At 34.0% G+C, this 22,500-nt stretch overlaps 1 protein-coding gene across 1 annotated transcript in view; it reads left to right on the forward strand.

Annotated features, from left to right (window-relative positions):
* Positions 1 to 19,262, forward strand: part of LOC136828865 (anoctamin-8-like) — a 24,086-nt gene extending 4,824 nt beyond the window's left edge. The window contains exons 5-17 of the mRNA XM_067087143.1: positions 1,008 to 1,140; positions 4,811 to 4,927; positions 6,691 to 6,797; positions 7,214 to 7,381; positions 8,169 to 8,321; positions 11,004 to 11,139; positions 11,692 to 11,747; positions 12,398 to 12,472; positions 13,098 to 13,262; positions 13,955 to 14,134; positions 15,192 to 15,389; positions 16,647 to 16,778; positions 19,115 to 19,262. Coding sequence (XP_066943244.1) covers positions 1,008 to 1,140; positions 4,811 to 4,927; positions 6,691 to 6,797; positions 7,214 to 7,381; positions 8,169 to 8,321; positions 11,004 to 11,139; positions 11,692 to 11,747; positions 12,398 to 12,472; positions 13,098 to 13,262; positions 13,955 to 14,134; positions 15,192 to 15,389; positions 16,647 to 16,778; positions 19,115 to 19,234 — 1,740 coding nt within the window. The 3' untranslated portion in view covers positions 19,235 to 19,262. The remainder of the gene's footprint in view (positions 1 to 1,007; positions 1,141 to 4,810; positions 4,928 to 6,690; positions 6,798 to 7,213; positions 7,382 to 8,168; positions 8,322 to 11,003; positions 11,140 to 11,691; positions 11,748 to 12,397; positions 12,473 to 13,097; positions 13,263 to 13,954; positions 14,135 to 15,191; positions 15,390 to 16,646; positions 16,779 to 19,114) is intronic.
* Positions 19,263 to 22,500: the final 3,238 nt, after the last annotated feature.

The raw sequence follows: 22,500 nt of genomic DNA on the forward strand, positions 1-22,500 counted from the left end.
GTATGTACAGGGTATGTATTTAAGTGTGTGTGTGTTTTTACATATATACATATATATAAATCTATGTATATGTATATAATATTTATATATATATATATATATATATATATATATATATATATATATATATATATATATATATATATCCATAATATATACTAATTAATGTTAAAACTAGGGCTTGAATGAAGAGCATCTTCATTTATGACTATTTTCGAACATCTACATTCCTCCATCATCGGGCAGTCTAGTATAGAATATGTGTTACATTTAGAACCAATGAAGCAATGAAGTAAAATACAATAACGTATTAGAAGACATAATAACCTAAATAATCAGAAAAATCTTCTTAAAATGTAAAGATAAAAAAGGAGCAGAAATTGAGAGTCTAAAAACACAGCATTCCAACAGACTTTTCATTATTACAAAGAGAAGGTTTGTCTCTTAGGGTATATGGAGACTCAACTACTCCGAGCTCCATCTCCTTATAGCTCCATCTCCTTATATATATATATATATACATATATATATATATATACCAACAAGCAGGAGTCCAAAGAGGACGACAGTCAACAAAACAGTTGCATATTTATTGTTAGAAACGTTTCGTGTTACTTGAACACATCATCGGTCTGTAAAATTGAAAAATACATATTAATTCCTCTTAATTCAAAATAAAAACTAAATTAAAAAAACGTTTATAACAATAAATATGCAACTGTTTATTGACTGTCGTCTATTTGGACTAATGATATATATATATATATATATATATATATATATATATATATATATATATATATATATATATATATATATATATATATATATATATATATATATATATATATATATATATACTGTATATATATATACATTATATATATGTGTGTACATATTTGTGTACGTACGTATACGTATGTATGTGTTAAATATTAGGTATACTTCATCTAAAATAAATGCCCATCGAAGTGAATGAATTTTGACGAAGTCACTTCGTTTGCCAGGGTTCGGAGGACAAAGCAACTTTCTTCACTACGCAGGAGCGACAGAACATCGTTTTCTACTTTCTAAATTCGCTCAGGTCACCGTCAGATTCTGGGTTCACTGGTGTGTTCCTCAGGCAAGGTCAGGCAATAGGTAAGGAGAGCTGATATCTTTTGTTGAGTAATTGTAATTTTTTTTTTTTTAGATCTGCGTATGGGTATACATTCCACAATGTATGCTTATATATGCGTATGTATATATATATATATATATATATATATATATATATATATATATATATATATATATATATATATATATATATACAGTACATACATTTATATACATATATAGATGCATATACTGTATATATGCAATTATATACAGAATGTATACTGCATGCATGTGTGTGTATGTATAATGCAGAGTGTAATACCATGATTGGTAAAGTGCATTATCGATTGATACTAATCAGTTCATTCTTATTCGAACTTTTATAAATTTGCACTTATTTTATTATTATTATTATTATTATTATTATTATTATTATTATTATTATTATTATTATTATTATTGTTGTTGTTGTTGTTGCTGTTGCTGTTGTTGTTGTTGTTGTTATACATGGAATACAGTGATACCTGTGAAAGCGGCGAAAAACCCCTCACCAATACCGAATACTTATATGTAGAAGAAACAAACCGATAGAAGATGTGAATAAAATCCCCCCCCCAAAAAAACAAAATGTAGAGCAGAAAAAAGAAACAGAAAAAAAAACAGATATTCTAAGGCAGAATAGCAGCATTACTCAAACTTGAGAGCCTCTTTTGCTGAACGGTGAAACAAAGAGGCAAAAATAAAAAGAAACTGCAAAAAGTGTATAACCCACCAACTCGCGCAGTAAAGGCAGTTAGGATGATACAAAGTAATGTTTTAAGTACGGTTAACGGCGCGTTTTTCCAATCATTCATTACAGTCTAATAATATGCACAATGAATTATGAAGCTGTGCTATAGATATGGTAGCCTATCTATTGTCAAACAAGATTGGCTGACTGAGCAGGAACCTGTGCTAGCACAAACCTACCTTAATTCTACAACAAACATCTGTTAGCCAGTGATTAGCTATACATTTTATATTGGAGTCCTATTTGACCACTGTTCTTCATCGTTTATGCAAGGTTTTCTGGAACATGAAATATTGGCGTGAATAAAACTTATAAATAAAAGATGCCCGTACAACTTTCTTCAGTAATGAGAAAACTGTATATTAAGGATTAGATTTTGAATGCATTTTAAAAGCAAAAAAAAAAAAAAAATCGCCTCTTCAAGATGATTGCTGACTTCTTGGATTACTGTACAACAAATTGAGAAAATAGCTTTAGATATACCCATAACGCACTGGATATGTATGCGTTAAAGTTCCTAGAAGGTTTCGAGAAACGAAACCAGGATATTTAACCGGAAATTTAGATAAATTTATTCTGATTATCTCCAAAGACTATCTGGATGAAAATAAGCTGGTTAACTAACATGTCTTCTGAATCACGTGCTTTTTATGTCTTTAGCTGCATAAAATACATTTGTATAAAACAGACTAGAAACAATATTAATCTCTCACCTTTCCCAAGATAAGCTATGAATATGTACGCATGCATATAAATGCTTATTTTGTCATTTGTATAAGAATGATTCATAGCAATGCGTCAGATAAAAATCTCGTCTCGTTTGTTTTACAAGGAAGTTTGGGACACTTACTATGGCTGTGCTTTTTTTATTTGTGTGTGCTTTCCATAATTGACTGAAGTGTCAGGGGGAACTGTTTATAGTTGCTTGGATCTTCACATCAGATCCCAAATTTGGTTGCCTTTCCCGGGTGACTCTTATATGACCAGTGTTTCCAATCGCTGAACTGCCCAAAAAATATCTTTGTATTATCACGGTTCCTTGTCCTGAGTTGGAGATTTTCTGGAGGTCAGTTTCATCTTTTTCTTTAACTTTCTTGATTATTTTCTATCGTTTATTTATTCATATCTTCTACCTTTTATTATCTATTACTTTAATGAACATTTGTTTCACCTTAAAATGTTTTTCAGTTTAGATTACGCTCACAAGTAATCGCATACCCTTTTAACTCATCTCAAGGGAATGAATGATAAATAACTTTTCTTCATAAACTCTTTATCCCAACCTGATACCCGTTTGCCATCTCTCAAAAGCTCCAAACTCCGGCTACCTCTAAAATATGAGAGACACCATGAGTCACCGTCAGTTCCCATTCCCGAGAAGGACAAGGGAGGAGGAATTGTGTGAGATAGCAACTCGATAAGCGCGTTTGTTAAGTAGGATATTGTCATTTGGGATTCTGGAGGGGTAAACATTTGTTTGTTGAAATAGATAACAAGAATTAAAGATTATGATGTCGTTGAGTTCAGTACATCGATAGTAACTCCGGGGTTAAAATGTGATGTTTCTTGGTTAAAGAAGCTAATAAAGCCCCGATGTGTATTTGGATAAATCTTTGTGCTTACCGAATGTTTTCTTATTTAAGGATGTTTGTCCTTCTCGTAGATATCATCTCTTCTTTATAATTATAATTTTTTTAACCTGCTGTTTTTCCAGATTATTATTATTATTATTATTATTATTATTATTATTATTATTATTATTATTATTATTATTATTATTATTAAATAGGATGGCTGCAACCAACAGGATACCTTTAAGGGAAGGTTTACTTCCTTCTTATATTATTATTTTTATCATTATTATTATTTCTGTAGCTTTTGATGGCAAAAACTAAATAATTTATAATTCATCTTGATAACATCCTTCAAAATTTTATGTAAGAAAGGCTTTTTCGTCTTCTGCATTATTATCAGTACTAGCTGAGCAACCTGGCGCTGCCTGGGAAAACTCTGAATAACAATCGATAGACTCTCTCTCTCTCTCTCTCTCTCTCTCTCTCTCTCTCTCTCTCTCTCTCTCCTCCCCTAACAACCTCTCTACAACCCTCTCTCTCTCTTCCTCTTTCTCTTTCCTCTAACACTCTCTCTCTCTTCCTCTTTCCTCTTTCTCCTCCCTAACAACCCCTCTACCTCTCTCTCTCTCTCTCTCTCTCTCTCTCTTCTCTCCCTCTTTCTCCTCCCTAACCCTCTAACATCCCTCTCTCTCTCTCTCTCACTTCTCTCTCCTCTCTCTCTCTCTCTCTCTCTCTCTCCTCCCTACACACTTTCCCTTTCCTGTTAAGATAATTAAGATAGTCAATCAGTCACATTGCCCAGCATTTTTTTACATTTTATATTTCACCCCTTCTCACCCCACATTCCTATTGGGGCTAAGCTTGGATTTAAAGGGCATCAGGAGTGTCACTAATCATCTGAGCGACCTCGAAAACTATGGATTAGACACTAATATCTGTCTTTTTTGTTGTTTTTACATGTCACCCTCTTCCCACTCCCACCACCACAGTATTCTTTTCCAGATAGTTAGTCATGTGTATACTGAAATGAGGTATGATAAACCCGTAGAGTTTATTTAGTTACTAAGTCTGCAGGCAGAACCTGCTCCGTTTCAAGGAAGCCCTTCACACTCCCACCCCCTGTGGTGCTGGTGATGCCGTACCCTCACAGTATTCTTTGCTAGATAATAAGTCATATGTATACCAAGTTTGGTTGAAATTGATTATTGCGTTTCAGAATTATAATGGAACAAACATACACACACATACATACATACATTTTTATATATAGATAGATTATTATTATTATTATTATTATTATTATTATTATTATTATTATTATTATTAACGTTTTGGGTATTTTCAGTACCTAAGCTCCTATCTAGGGGCGTCATTAAGAACGTCTTCCCACTTCATGAATACAAAAAGCTGAAAGCTCTGAAGACAAAATGGGTTCCAGGATTCCTTAGGAGACAGCCAATAGGTAAGAGGGAAGTTTTATTTTCTTGTACTTTTAGAAAATCAGATAAATGAAACCGTTATTCTTTTCCCAACCCATTTTCTTCTTCCACCTCTAACTTAAGGTTAAGAAAGGACTGTTCAGAAAAAGACATTAAACTGTACTGGCTAATCAGTGCATTACCGTATAAATCCAACACAGCTGTTACGCCCAGACTCTTCTCCTAGACCAGTGTCCAGTTGCCACTTCTCATTGTCGTTGGCGTCACCGTAATGATGATCTTATACCTTATGTGTATTGCTACCCAGACCTGCTGGCTCTCATTATAAACCCCAAGTGCAACGTCAGTAGAGTTCACTCCCAGTGTTTGCAAGGAGATTAATTATCCTCGGAGATCATGAAGGAAATGCATCTTAGTTCACTGTGGGTAAATACCAGCCCGACATAACTGCGGTGGAGAGAATTACGACCCCGTTTGAACACGTAAGTGTACATACTATATTTGTTGTTTGTTCTCTGTGTGTGCGAAGGATAAGCGATGCTGTACCTCACTGCCATGGATGGCATTGGGTTAGACAGACATAATAAGTTTACAAGGCATGCTCTTCTTGGGGGTTGCCGGAAAAGACACCTTTCCAATTATCCTTTTGAAGACTATCCCATAGAACATCTTGCGACAGCCAGGAGTTGCATTTTGCTGGCACCAGCTAGCTATATTGAAGCCTTCCATTCTCTCCCTTGATGCCGGTAAATAGCTGTTGGATACTGTCCAGTGATTACTAACATGTCTGAAGCTACTAGTACAATGAATAAAGGCCTTAGCCACGTGGGCGGAAATATTTTAATCATTGTGGGGTTCGCCGCCTTTCAGAATTATTTTGTTAGCGTTCCTCTGTGTTGTACTAAAACATCGAAGAATGCTTGACAGCTACCCGTTGTCGACTCCGCTGCTCTGCCAAGCACTTGGAATTTTCGAAGGCCGTAATTCTTGAATCTTTCAATCATTCAGAATGATGCTGAATGTTGACCATGTTTCGGGCATATATGCCGAGTCTGGGATGCCCAAAGGCAACTCCTTTCTTGTTTTATAGCCTAACTTATAGGTCTTCTCAGCTAGGAGACCCCATTACTGCAATATCAACGATATCAACCAGACGTGACAAGTGGGGGGTCTCTTTGGAAAAAGAAAGGTGCATTTACATCAACATCGTTATCTGGGTTGCTCAGGGATCTGACATCCGAGCTGTAAATCTTATGCAAGACGTTACCTTACCTTGTCAAAGCGGATGCTAATTTGTGAAAACGTTTCAAGTTGGTTAATGATTTCACCAACCGAGCACAATTAATAGCAGACAGTGACTTGAGTAATCAGACATTTGTTAAGCAACATCTCGTCCTTGGATATGGGTGATGATCTCAAGAATATTGTACACTGAAACGTCATGAAATTGCATGAATTGTTGTTTTTAACGACTCTAGAAAATTACTAAGTTACAAATCACCGAGAACACGGGAAATGAACCTCTTAAAGGTAATGTTCCCAACACCAAACTACTCTGTTAATCTTATCTGGCTTTTGTCTTTACGTCATTTTTTCAATATCAAAAAGTAATTTGAACTTATCCAAAATTTGTCACATTATTATTATTATTATTATTATTATTATTATTATTATTATTATTATTATTATTATTATTATATACAAATGAAATCTATAATCGATAGTAACTTCAATTTTTCTTTATATGTTTCACAAAAATCACAAATACCTTTTTCTTTTTCCACAGATGACATAAAGGATTACTTTGGGTCAAATATTGGATTTTATTTCGCTTGGCTCGGGCATTACACGACTGCCCTCACCGTACCAGCGATCCTGGGCATTCTTTTCTGGGTATGGGCCCGTTGCTATTTTGGTTTTACGTTTGACCTATATAATTTTGTTTCAGAATTGATACTATGATAAATAAAATTCTCAGCATTCTTTTCTAAGAAATATCAATATTATTATTATAATTTTTATTTACATATGATAGCCGCAAAGCAAAAATAACCCTTTTGACTTCTCAGATATATTTTAGTTTTGATTGTATCTTCAGAGTAAAAATAGGAAAATAATACCGCCACAACTGAATAAAAACAAGGCGTACAGAATCAGGTTTTAGAGTAAAAAGGACAAGAACAGAAATACGATACCCGGACTCGTTCGCCATCTCTTAAAAACGAAGTTCTAGAAAAACCTTATACGTCCCTTTTTTTTTTTTTTAATCAAACAAAGCCCTTTACCGTAACCATTCTCCCTGAATCTAGAGCCTTAGCCAAGATAGCAAGGGTCTGGTAGTGTTCGCCTTTCTGAACGTGGTGTGGGCGACCACTTGGCTGGAAACCTGGAAGAGGCGAAGCGCCGAAATTGCCTATTCGTGGGGGACAATGGATGCCCATCTCAAAGTGTTCTCCGAACCAAGGCCGCAGTTCAAGGTTAGATTGGATTTTTTAAGATTTTGTTCTCTCTCTCTCTCTCTCTCTCTCTCTCTCTCTCTCTCTCTCTCTCTCTCTCTCTCTCTCTCTCGTATTCTTTTATACTATACTATACTATACTATACTATACTATACTATACTATACATAACATAAAAATAAAAGCGTAGAACGGGTTTATTTCTCTCTCTCTCTCTCTCTCTCTCTCTCTCTCTCTCTCTCTCTCTCTCTCTCTCTATTATACTATACTACTATACATAACATAAAAGTGTAGATCGGGTTTTTTCTCTCTCTCTCTCTCTCTCTCTCTCTCTCAGTTATACTATGTATATGTATACATACATAACATACAGTAAGTGTTGAGGATAATCACTAAAACTTCCGTACTCTGTAGTAGGAAAAATATTTGCAAATCAACTGATTCAAACCTAGAAAACACGATTAGTAACATCAGCCTAATTTTTTCAGGAAATTCAATATCCCTCGAGCCTTTGGGCAATGTTGCAGTCTAACATTTAGCTTTATTTCATATTCAGAACTGAAGTTGTTCAAAGAAAACTACTGCACTCATCTTGAGATTTGCGTTTTTTGTGTGTTGATGTTTAATACTAATACTATTGTTTTCTACATAAATGAGCTTTTTACCTGAACATCCCAATATTTTTCTATTTATTTTCTCCATTTCATCAGCTAGCGACTTCTGCTGTATGGCAAGGATTCTACTGAGCTGAAATGCAAAAAACTTGCCAGTGGGGAAAGAGTGATTCACACACTTCGTTATATTTTCAGGGTCCCTTAAAATTATGCCCCGTGACAGGAAGACATGAACCATCTTATCCGAGTTGGAAGAGAAACATCTTTCGGTACTGCGTGTCTCTGCCAGTCATCCTTGTCGCGTTCTACATCAATTTCAGGGTCATGCTCATCATACTACAGTTCCAGGTATGGAGGTCTGCGTTTCCTCTTGATTCGCCCTTGTGGTCCTAATTGATGTTGATGGCAAAGGAGCCAGTTTTCGTTACTTTTTAAGGTGGTGTTTCTACTCTTGTTTCTGTTGTAATTGTTGCTGTGTATTTTTCCATGTTTTGAATGATGCTGCATACCGTTGCGTCTTTGTTTGTATGGTTTTTGTCACATTTCGTTTTTCTATCGAATTATATCTTTTCCCTTTGTCTGGTTCTTATATATATATATATATATATATATATATATATATATGTATATATATGTATATATATATATATATATATATATATATATATATATATATATATATATATATATATATATATATGTATATATATATATGTATATATATATGTATATATATACAAAACCAGATAAAGTGAAAAGATATATATATATATATATATATATATATATATATATATATATATATATATATATATATATATACATATACATATACATATACATATACATACATATATACAAAACCAGATAAAGTGAAAAGATATATATATATATATATATATATATATATATATATATATATATATATATATATATATATATATATATATATATATATAAGAATTCAGCAATATCAGTATCAGTAGTAAAAGTGATGTTTAAACAAAATTCTTCAAGGTGAATGGTTTCAGTAAAAATTCAGCCATTTATATACTAAGGATCAAACCGAGATTTTGGGTATAAAACCTTTTACAAAAAATGAATTACCTTTCCAGTTACTTCACACTCTTACAGAGAAGTGTCATCTGTGAAACCTTATGCTCACTATTAAGAAGCCCTACATCTTTCGAACCAGACTTCCACATTTCTATTAGCCGTAAGACACCTTTGAATCTCTTCAACTGATTTTCCCAGTTTAATCCATCTTATTCTTAAAGAGCAGGTTTCCTATTGCATTCAGACTCTCGTTTCTTCATAACAGTCACGCCCACACTTATATCTTTTCCATTTAATCTCATTTCAGCTAAATAGCAATTGAGCATACATCTAGTCACCTCTCTTACCACTTTATATTTCATCTGAACATACTTAATTTTCCATTTTTAATCGCAGTAGCATAAAAATTATTACAAGGCTGAAAACCTCTTGTCGTGTCTCATGCGTATACATCACACTGGCCGACCAGAATGCGTATGTTTAGTAATGGCAAGTCTTAAATGAAAGGAATCCTTTTCCACGCTTGGGAAACACTACTTTTCTGTAGGGCTCTACATTTCTTAAACTGGCGTCACATACGCACGATATGGCATGTCTTAGCATCCTGCAGTAAACCTGGCATCAAATACCGAATATTCCATTATTATATTTTCCTATGAATGAGGCTACATATGTACGTCACAGATTCAGTACAAGCGTCACCATTCTTGACTTCAGTTCTAACAGTAATTTTTGCTGAGTTGCGGCACTAGTTTACGGATGTCTGGTGAAAAAAAAAAGAAGTTGAGTATATCTTAGTTTAACCAGACCACTGAGCTGATTAACAGCTCTCCTAGGACTGGCCTGAAGGATTAGATTTATTTTACGTGGCTAAGAACCAACTGGTTACCTAGCAACGGGACCTACAGCTTACTGTGGGATCGGAACCACATTATGACTAGAAATGAATTTCTGTCACCAGAAATAAATTCCTCTATTTCTTCATTAGCCGGGTAGGAGAGTTGAACGCTGGGCCAAGTTTGATGGAAAAGTGTTGAAAGGTGACAGAAGACATGCTCTTTGGCATTTATACCTCAAGCAACATGAACACTCTGTGATAAAAATTGGTTATGACAGCAGATAATTACCTCATAGCAACAGCAATAATACAGAGATGCCCACCACAGCAAATACTAGTTAAGAGGAATTCAATAACGTGGTTACAGCAATAATTTTTTTGACCATTATTAGAAGGAAACACATAACTGTCGTCAAACTATTTCCATTATTGAGCACTGAGTTGGGCGTAATTTTCATAAATTTATATATGATTTATAGAAAAATACCAGCATTCAAGTAAAGCTGTGATGTAAAGGTAGACTTCTTTTTTTTAACTTATAAAAGTATTTTCTTTTTAGCATTCAACCACTATTGCTCACTTGAAGGGTAACTGATGCTACTGGGAATGAAAACATTCAAGGCGTAAAATGTTTGTGTAGATGATTTTTGGATGTTTGACCGAAATTCATAGATACCAAAGAATGCCTTGAAATGGTATTTTTTTTTATTATTGAAAAAGATGATTCCCTTTTCGTTAAAAGTTGTAAAAGGTCTTACTTTCCGCCTTCTTATATTTGGCCCATGACCATCGAAGTTGTTACGCCAGTTATCTAGAAAGATTAATCATTCAATTAGTCGACACTCTCCATACTTTTCCAGCATCTTTCCCTGTACCCTGATTCTTATTTCACTATTTTAACTCTGTCTTTTGTTTATTTTACGCCCTCTTCCTCCTCTTCCTCCTCCCCCTCCTCCTCGTGTTTCTCACTATCATCATCATCATCATCTCCCTTCCTCTCCTATGCCCTTTTTTTTACGGCTCTTGAAGGCAGTGAACTATTTTCCCCTCTTACTCTCAATATCGTTCTCTTAACTTTCGCAAACGATTTAGCTCTTCCCCTGAAAGCTTTGTCATTTCCCCCTTCATCTTTGCAGGACATGAGCAAGGACCATCTGAAATCGACTGCCTTTTTGTCTCTCCTCTCCTTCCTGCCCAAAGCTCTGATGGCAGTGCCCATCGCTTTCTTCGACAGGTGGTTCACCAGGCTAGCGATCTGGCTCAACAAGAAGGGTACGTTCCCGGTATTTTTTTTCTCAATTGATTATTCTCATAGTTGTCTTGCTTCTCCATACTTACATTTTCAGTTTATTCTATCTCTCTCTCTCTCTCTCTCTCTCTCTCTCTCTCTCTCTCTCTCTCTCTCTCCTTTCGAAGATTTCCTCTATTCTTTTGCTGTAAATTGTTCATAACTATGATCTGTGTATATATATGTACATATATATACATACATATATATATATATATATATATATATATATATATATATATATATATATATATATATATATATATATATATATAGAGACTTGTTAAAAAGTCTACAGTTAAAGAATGAACATGTTAGTCTCCTTTTTTTTCGAGGAATGGCTTAATGTTAAAAAAATATATAAATACATAACTATTATTATAACCTTAACATCTTCATTTCTAACGCGAAAGAATATGAATTAGCTCAAGCATAATAAAGGAGGAAATGAAATCTAAAGCAAATGAGATAAGTGAATTTTATATAAAGAGATTCTAGGAGTGAAAATCTAAGCCACATTTTTTTCCTTTCATCAGAAAATCATCGCTCGGAGGAGGATCACCAGAATCATCTTATTGTAAAACTCTTAGTGGTAAGACAGAATGACATTTTGACTTGATTCACCTTTGACGATAAACCTTTTGTTGTTATTGTCAATTCTGCTCGCGTTGATGAAACAACCGCAATAATAAGAGTAATATTATAATATTATTTTATCAGAAGTTCAAGCGAAGATGGAATGCATTACTACCCTAGTACTTTTCTCCTTGCATTTTAATACATTTTTTTTATCTATTTAGTAATTTATTAATTTGTTTTTATTTTGATAAGTGGGCTCTCTTCTTTATGTAGTTCCTTTTAACCCTCTTTCTTCCTCCTAATGACCGCCATATTCTTTGGAAGCTTGAATTTCAAGTCAATGGCCCCTTTGGTGGGCTTGTTCCATATGAATAGGTTTCATCTATTGAATAATAATATATTTATCATTAGCGTTATTGTATTTCTGGCAATACTTCATTACATCACTTACAAAAACTCTAGTTCAACCTTTTCTCAAAGAAGCTGATTGTAAACATTGCCAGAATAACGTTTCCAAAAACTGTTTCAAAGTCAAGATCAACGAAGTTATCAGCGAGAGAAAGCTTTGATTGTCTCCGCAATGAAGCGAACATTCACCTTTCCGTGTGAATTTTTCAAGCAGAATCTTTATTTCGATTATTTTTTCTCCTTTTTCTCTTTCAGTTCCGCTTCATCAATTCGTTCCTGTCTCTCTTCTACATCGCCTTCTACCTTCAAGATTTAACCAGACTCAGGGAGGTAAGAAAAAGCTTTGCATTTTATCTATTTCATTTTTCTGTCATCCCTAAAATTCCTCATATTTTTCATCATTTAGTATGTTTCCTAATATTAACATATCTATCTATCTATCTATCTATCTATCTATCTATCTATCTATCTATCTATCTATCTATCTATCTATCTATCTATCTATATATATATATATATATATATATATATATATATATATATATATATATATATATATATATATATATATAAAAAATATATATACATGAAAAATTACAATTCTTAAATTAGAATTTTCCTAAAAGCAGTGCTATATTTCTTACTGACTCTGTGTGGTCCCTTATTTCAGCAAAACAGTTATTGAATACCCCTGCCTGCTTTATTTTCTTGTAATTAATTTCCCTTATGAGAACCAGCTTTTAATTTAGTGTTTATAAGACCATACTATCCCGTCTTCCACGTTATCGTCAAAGAAATTCTCAAGAATGCAATCAAATGCATTCGCACACGTCAGCTACAACCAGATGTCAGATGAAATTACCCAGCCTTGCATCACCTGTTTCTTGGAAGTCGTGCCCGAGTTACTAAGACGGAACGCCCAGCAATCTCACTCTCTCTCTCTCTCTTATTACAGCAATTAGCTGCGCTTCTGGTGACCAAGCAACTCACAGGCAACTTCAAGGAATCGGTTCTGCCTTACTTGCAAAAACGGCTCCAACTGGCCAAGCTGAGTTTCAAGCTCTTCGGCACCCTCGCTCCATCTGGTGCGGAGCAGGACGAGAAAACAGCGAAGAAGAAGGTAAGACTGTATTTCATATTTCAGTCCAGTCTGAATGATATGCTAATATGCGGTGGGTAACCAGTCTATGTATATATAACATATATATATATATATATATATATATATATATATATATATATATATATATATATATATATATATATATATATATATATATATATATATATATATATATATATATATATATATATATTTAAATAAAGGCAAATGCCACGAAGGAAAGTGACACAACGGGTGGTTTGCTAGGCCTTTCGACACGATGGTCCTTTCCTAGTAAAGGACGGTTGTGTCGAAAGGCCTAGCAAACCACTTCTGTTGTTTCACTTTCCTTCGAGGCATTTGCCTTTAAATATATATATATATATATATATATATATATATATATATATATATATATATATATATATATTCACCACGTTCCATATCTTCGTGATTCAGTTATATAATATATATATATATATATATATATATATATATATATATATATATATACATACATATATATATGTATATATATATATATATATATATATATATATATATATATATATATATATATATATATATATATATATATAGAGAGAGAGAGAGAGAGAGAGAGAGAGAGAGAGAGAGAGAGAGAGAGAGAGAGAAAACACAGTACATCTCGACTACATTAAAAAAAGAAAGTTTAACCCATGTTATTCCAGGAGAAGGATTCTGACATTGACAGCGACGATGACTCGCACTGTCCTCTTCCCGAGGAAGCGGCGACCATCCCCGCCTCCTCCGCCGCAGAAAGGGAGGACTCTCAAGGACACGCCGACACCTCCGGCCCCGGGAAGGAACGCCAGGTATCTCAGGCAGTTGTAGAAAGCAACATGAAAAAGGTTAGCGGATTTTGAGTTTGGTGTTTTTGAGTCTTTTTTATTATTGTGTGTGTGTATATATATATATATATATATATATATATATATATATATATATATATATATATATATATATATATATATATATATATATATATATATATATATATATATATGTGTGTAAATATATATATATATATATATATATATATATATATATATATATATATATATATATATATATATATATATATATATATATATATATATATATATATATATATATATATGAGAAGAGCCATTGCTCTTTAGCACACAAGATGAAGCGAAGGGACAGACATCTTGTGCATAAAACAGTTTATTGTACGACATTTCGCGACAAATTTTCCAGTCGCATTTTCAAGGCTGAAACAATTTAATTCAATATAACAGTTTAACTTTACATTTAAAAACACTCATATGAGTTATACTGAAGACACTCAGACAAAGAAAATCAATAAAAAATTACAAGATAAAAGACAAACAAGAAAATAGATTCACCACCCGAACAGTGGAAGTGAGTAGACTGAAAGAAAACATTTAAAAAAATAATAATGACAACATGTCTATAAAGTATCAAGTTAGGCTACAAACAATTGCGTAGATGACAAATAGGTATTTAGAGTTGGAACTGCCTTTCTTATTATACGAGATTCTAAAATGTTCAAGAAAATTTCATTGCTTACTTTTCCAGCAACTTTGAAGACTTTATACTCTGTGTATGTTTTACATATTTTCGAGTGGTTCCTTATATCGGAATGTTCAGGGTTGGACAGCCTACTACCAGTTCTAAAAGTAACTTTTCGAATCCTCCACACTTTTTGGATCCGCTTGCCACTACAAACCCTTAGATCCAAATGCAAGAACATGAAGTAATTCTAATGCCCGCATCCAGAGAAGGATAAAATTTTTATCCTTCTCTGGTGCTGGTTCGATTCCTTGCCGCTCATACGTAAATATGCCTGTCGAATTCACATACATTTTTAAAGGTGTAATAAACCCACCCTCACCATCCTTTCCTCATATAACCCACGAACAGTACGAAGGGACCTTCAAGGACTACCTCGAAATCTTCGTGCAGTTCGGGTACGTGACCTTGTTCTCCAGCGCTTTCCCTCTGGCAGCCGCCTGCGCCCTGGTCGCCAACGTCATCGAGATAAGATCCGACGCCTTCAAGTTCTGCTACGTCTTCCAGAGGCCTTTCGGGCAGCGTGCCCAGGGCATCGGAGCCTGGCAGGTATGACTAAGTGGGGGTCAAGGCTCCGGTAATTCGTTGGGTGGGGTAGGGCTAGGGGACGTTTTCGATCTCAGAGCGTTTTGTGCTTAGATGTGTAGCCCGATCTGTATAAAATTTGGTTAGTTTATTAATATATGAAAGTCATTAAAAAAATACTATGTATTTGCTAAAAACTACCGCATTTTGAGAACGCGAAGTGTAAATGTATTTAGAAATACACCTAACTTTAAATATAATAAGGCTAGTTCTATTACAGAGAAGTTATTTAAACAACACCGTATGGTAACTAAGAATACAGTATTTACATGTATGCGCAAAAATTTATGTTAATATTATATAGTCCCTGCGATCAGGTATAAACCAACTGTAGACAAAATCTGATGTGTTTGGTAAATAATTTTTTGTGACAAAATCTTTTCACACGCATAATTCTTAATCAGGTGATTCAAAATAAACACTATAAAATTACCGACAATTACTGTATTTTGAATAATGCAAGATGTGAATGTATGTAGATGATTTTGTCTTAATACATAGCACTTGAGGTCAGGTACAAAACCAAGTAAATTTATGCAAAATCTGATCTTGGTAAATCAGTTTCTGTGACAAAATCCTTTTTCATATATGATATGCATTCTTCACCAGATAATTCAAATGAAACAGTATAATGTGGCTAACAATTACTGCATTTTGAAAAATACAAGATGTAAATGTATGTCAATGATTTCATCTTAATATATAGTACCTAAGGTCAGGTACAAAACCAGGTAAATGCATAAAAATCTGATGTCGGTAAATCAGTTTATTGTGAAAAAATTAATTTTTAAATATACGTTCTTTACAAGGTCATTCAAACGAAACAGTATAATATAGCTAACAATGACTGTATTTTGAATGATCCAAAATGTAAATGTATGTACATGATTTTACCTTGCTGTGTAGTACCTGAGGTCAGGTTCAGAACCAGGTAAATGTAAAAAAACTGATGTTGGTAACTTTTTGTTACAGAATTTTTCATACGCACAGTATACATTCTTCACCAGGTCATTCAAAAGAAACACTATAAAATTGCTAACAATTGCTGTATTTTGAAGAATGCAAAATATAAATGTTTGTACATGATTTTACCTCAATGTATAGCACTTCCGGTCAGGTACAAAACCCGGCAAATGTATAAAAATCTGACGTCTTTGGTGAATCAGTTTTTGTGACAAAGCCCTTTTTTATACTGTATATGTGATATACATTCTTCACCAGGACGCAATGGAACTTATGGGCGTTATCAGCATCATCGTTAACTGCGCTCTGATTGGCCTCTCGGGACAGATTCAGCAGGTTTACCCAGATATAACCACTAGTCAGACGATCCTCATAATCGTTGTACTCGAGGTTAGTTTAATCCAAATTTGTCTTTTGATTAATCATCTGCAATGAACTCCTCTTGCAACAAATAACCTTTTTTTCAGAAAGGAACAATTTTCACAATCAAGCAGAAGTGGAAAACTTAGACATTTAGATACTATGCAATTATACGAAGGAACAAATAAAAAATGCGCCGAAGTTTCTTCGGGGTAGTCGAGTTTTCTGTACATCGTATAATCAAGGCCACCTAAAATAGATCTATCTTTCGGTGATCTCGGCATGATGCTGTATGAGCCGCGGCCCATCAAACTTTATCCATGGTACGGTGGTGGCCTGACCTGTATCGTTGCCAGACGCACCGTTATGGCTAAATTTAACCTTAAATCAAATAAAAACTACAGAGGCTAGAGGGCTACAATCTAGTATGTTTGATATTTGGAGGGTGGATGATCAACATACCAATTTGCAGCCCTCTAGCCTCAGTAGTTTTTCAGATCTGAGGGCGGACGGAAAAAGTGCGGACGGACAGACAAAGCTGGCACAATAGTTTTCTTTTCAGAAAAGTAAAACTATCATGATCATGAATATTCGTCGATAATGTACTTGAACGCGGCTGATAATGACAGTTTATTCCCACGCCGATTTTAAATTTTCTATGACGTTTCAAGTTTACTCGTTCAGATAGCTTTAAATATTTATATTTACGTTTTAATAATTATTCCATCGATCATTATTCAAGTCGTTATTCCATTTTAAGCAGAATTCGATTATTCATTATTATTTATATAAAAAAACGGGTTCAAAGTTTACATTTGCTTAATCACCCCTATAACTGTTAAATTTAAATGTTAATATTTATCTTTCAACAACCGTTAAAAATGTATTCTGTTAGATAATTATATCTAACGACTGTTAATTATTTCATCAATCTAAATAACACATTTACTGAATAAGATAATTACATTCAAATACTGATACTCACACAATTATTGGCTTTTATGCTTTCATTATTCAGTTCAAGTGAATACTACACCTCACGTGGTGCACTGTAAGCATTACTTAAGGTTCTTCGCAGCGTCCATTCGACCCCTAGCTGCAACCTCTTTCATTCCTTTTACTGTACCTCCGTTCATATTCTCTGTCTTCCATCTGACTTTCCACCCTCTCCTAACAACTGTTTCATAGTGCAATTGCGAGGTTTTCCTCCTGTTACGCCTTTCAAATCTTCTTACTGTTAATTTCCCTTTCAGCGCTGAATGACCTCATATGTCCCAGCGCTTGGGATGTGGCCTAAATTCTATATTCCTACACCACATAAATCTATTCTATTAGATAATTACCTTTAAATACATATAATTATTATATAAATCTAAGTTGGCCATTCATGCAATAAAATTAATACATTAAGATACTGGTATTCACAACTAAATTCGCTTTCATGCTTTCATCATTCAGCAAATGTGAATTCAGTGTAATGCCACATGAATCTATTCTATTAGATAATTGCGTTTAAGTACTCATAATTTATTACTTAAATCTATGCATAACTGAATCATGAAAATATGGAACGTGATGGAATTATAAATAAAGACAAAATCCACGAAGGAAAGAGAAACAATGGAGTCTGCTAAGTAAAGGACGACAAGTCGAAAGGCCTTGCAGCACTCCATTGTTTCTCTTTCCTTCGTGGATTTTGTCTTTATATAAATCTATGTTAACATTTAATTTTTAACAACGATTAAAAATATATTCGGTTAGATAATTACATTCAACTACTGCTAATTATTTCATCAATCTAAGTAACCCATCTACAGAATATGATTATGATATTCAAATATTGATATTCACATCAATATTCGATTTTATGCTTTCATGCTTTCATCACGCAGTCCTTGTGAACACGACACTACATGAATTTATCCTATTAGATAATTACATTTAACTGCATATAATTATTACAACAATCTACGAGACAATTAAATTTATCAGCATATAATTATTATATAAAAATCTGTTTCACATTCGCGCAACGAAATCATTACAATTAAATAATGTTATTTAAACAAAAATAAGGTTCTATGCTTTCATCGCGCAGTCCTTGTGAATACGACACTACATGAATTTATCCTATTAGATAATTACATTTAACTGCATATAATGATTACAACAATCTACGAGACAATTCCGTTTATCAGCATATAATTATTATATAAATAAATCTGTTTCACATTCACGCCATGAAATCATTACAATTAGATAATGACATTTAAATGAAAATAAGGTTCTATGCTGTCAACATTCAGTTCGAGTGAATGTAACACCTTTGTGGCTGACTGACGAATTCTCTCTCTTCGACGTCACAGCATCTCCTGATAGCCCTCAAGTTCGGCATTCGCTACGCCATCCCCGACGTCCCCGAGTGGGTGGAGGCTAAAATTGCCAGGGAGGAGTTTCTCAAACGGGAAACTTTGAAGAGCCATTAGTTGAGACGTGCCAGACATTACCAATAAAGTAAGGTATCATATATATATATATATATATATATATATATATATATATATATATATATATATATTAGTCAGGATTGATCACTTGCACAATTGTACTGTACATTCATACAAATAAGAACAAAACCTCGTTTAAACAGGATAGTATCTAATGGAGGTTTTGTTTACAAAAGTTATAAGCTTTCAAGTACTAGCTGTCCCCATCGCCTGGTAGCCGTATGATGGGGAAAGCTGGTCATTGAAAGCTTGTAATTCTTATGAATAAATGAGGTCCTTTTATTCTTTATAAATGTATATATACTGTATATATATATATATATATATATATATATATATATATATATATATATATATATGTATATATATATATATATATATATATATATATATATATATATATATATATATGTATATATATATGTGTGTGTGTGTGTGTCTATGATTTAAAATCTGTATGTACTGTATATCATGTACAGTGCAAAAGAACAGGGATAAATTCATACTTGTATACAGAGCACAGAATAGTGCTAGTGAGTTTGTATGCGCCGGTGCATGTGTAGGCCGATATGACAATATACTGTACAATCGTCTCACCAGGTTAATGCTCTCTCCTCAATTCAGTAACTGAAGGACGATTGTGGTCATCAGTACTGCCTGGTTATGAATGAGTATGCATGTGTAATAGAGAAAGATGGGGGCAAACAAATACAGAATGTGTAAGTTTCTATGTTTGCAAAGACAATAAAAGTCGAATGTTGAATCCCCTTGAAAACTGGTAACCTTCTGAAGAAACCAATTGTTAGAACGGTCAGGTCTTGACACACTGGCATAGAAAGACACCCATCCAAATCTGCATACAAAGAACAACTAGTGTTTTAAAAGTCAGGCCTTTTCGCCAGTCGGCCTACGCTAACCATGCACAATTTAGAAAGGTTTGGAGGTCCTTGATGGAACCAGGTACCTCCCGTTATTCATTCAAAGGGACACCGATGTGATGTTTTATTTTAAACATGTTTTCCCCTTCTATTTTATAACGACTTAGAACATCCTTAATGGTACCTATGAAAAAAAAAATTGGAAGATGGCTTTCACTAGTTAACAAAGATGCGATAAAATGTCTATTTAAGAATATAAAAGTGAACTATTAATGTTTGTTTTTACTTGATTATATATCATTCATTACAGACAGGTTCTTCACCGATAAATGAATAACAATACTCTGGAGAGCTGTTAATCAGCTCAGTGGTCTGGTAAAACTAAGGTATACTTAACTTGTTCACAGGAAAGCAAATACGAGTACAATAACAGTGTCAAAAAAATAAAATTTTGAAAGTACATGAAATATATAACCTTCCAGTATTTGAGCAGAATGGCTTGTCAGTATCTTACTGTAGCATGAAATAAAAAGGTTCGACGGGTTCGGGCCGTTTCGGCCACAAGTCATTTAGGCCGTAAACACGTTTACGTACAAAATGGGCGCCGTGTTTAATACCAGCCCCTTGGGGATGTACGTAAAACAAAAAATAATGGCGGTAAATACCATAAACATAACGTCTTACGATGTTTTGGATGTTACGGCTTAAATGACTTACGGCCGGAAAGACCAAGACCGGGTTCGACCTCCAAAGAGGACAGGGGCTTCCTTTTCTAGCTTCAGAAGATGGCCGACATCTGTCATTGGGCTATTGTCATTTTTTATCTTAAAGATGTGTCATCTTGAGTCATGAAGGTTAATAACCTTATCTTCTTAGCTTTAGGTGTGGCGTTCCTGCGTTGACGTCCTTCATACATGAATCCCCCAACCCCCCCCCCACCTCACCACTCCTGTAGAGATACGGATGAATTAATACATGAAGGTTGAATGGATCATATGTGTTATTGGAAAGTGAGTCCTCAGGTTAATTAGCTATGAAAGACACCAAAAAAAAAAAAAGAAGAGATTTCTCACTATGCCTCACTAGTGAAGGCAAGAATACTCCCATCCCGTCCTGTTTTACTACAGTATTTCAAGTACGTAATGCTTTCTTGATATTTTCTGATGACCTGAAAGAAATACAAATTTCAGTTAATGACTCTTAACAATGAAAAGGCATAATCTGATTTAGCTGTCAATGATGAAACAGAAGTGTCAGAATGGCTTGATGGCCGTGTGGTTTAAGGTGCGTCACTGTAGTCCTGATTTCTTGTCTTCCGTGGTTCGAGCCCACGAGACGACGAACTTATTGTCAACTAGAAAATTCCCCTTCGGGTAACATACATGAAAATATATTATTTCAGAAGTAGAGAGAATTGGATATAAAGGACATTTGTGCCTTAATGCTTGTATGTGAATCCTGTTGATGTGATAAAATTCATATATATATATATATATATATATATATATATATATATATATATATATATATATATATATATATATATATTGCCTTTCAGATTCTTATTTCGTGTTTTGGGATGAGGTTGCTAGACCATATCCTTCTCAATCCCCAACAGTTACCCATTACAGTCAATTTAATGCCTTCAACAGAACCAGATGGGCTTAAACAGAGTTCCCTCGATTGCTCATGACTCATACCTGGGTCTGTTCACTATATATATATATATATATATATATATATATATATATATATATATATATATATATATATATGTGTGTGTGTGTGTGTGTGTGTGTGCGCGCGCGCCCATAGTGCAGATTACGGAATGTTGTTGAACCTTAATAAAACAAAAAAAAAAATAATAAAAAATAAAAGAAAAACTGTCAACAGGACTGGGGGACATTGAACCCCCTTACCCAGCTGTTTTCATTGATAACTTTTCTGTAACTACACGCAACTCTCCGCGAAAATTCTTGGCGTCATTCTTGATTGCGAATTCGCTTTCGAGAAGCAAACCGGTCTATCTCTTCTTTGTGAAAAAAAAAAAAAACAGTATAACTAGTTACAATGTTTCAAGTCCTTATTTCTTTCATGTTTTGAATATCGTTCCTTGTTTTGCCTTCAGCAACTGACTCGCATGTTAGAATGGTGGACATAAATTTAAGTTCTACTAAGTTTCTCATCCCTGATCTTGACATAAATCTCTGTGTTAGTTCCTCGTTGGGAGAGCGGGTTCCGTTCTCAGCTACCACTCTGTTGGCCGCGAGTTGGAATCTCCGACCGGCCAGTGAAGAATAAGAGGAATTTATTTCTGGTGATAGAAATTCATTTCTCGCTTTGTGGTTCGGATTCCACAATAAGCTG

This window comes from Macrobrachium rosenbergii, chromosome 43, assembly GCF_040412425.1.
Source record: "Macrobrachium rosenbergii isolate ZJJX-2024 chromosome 43, ASM4041242v1, whole genome shotgun sequence".
Taxonomy (NCBI): domain Eukaryota; kingdom Metazoa; phylum Arthropoda; class Malacostraca; order Decapoda; family Palaemonidae; genus Macrobrachium; species Macrobrachium rosenbergii.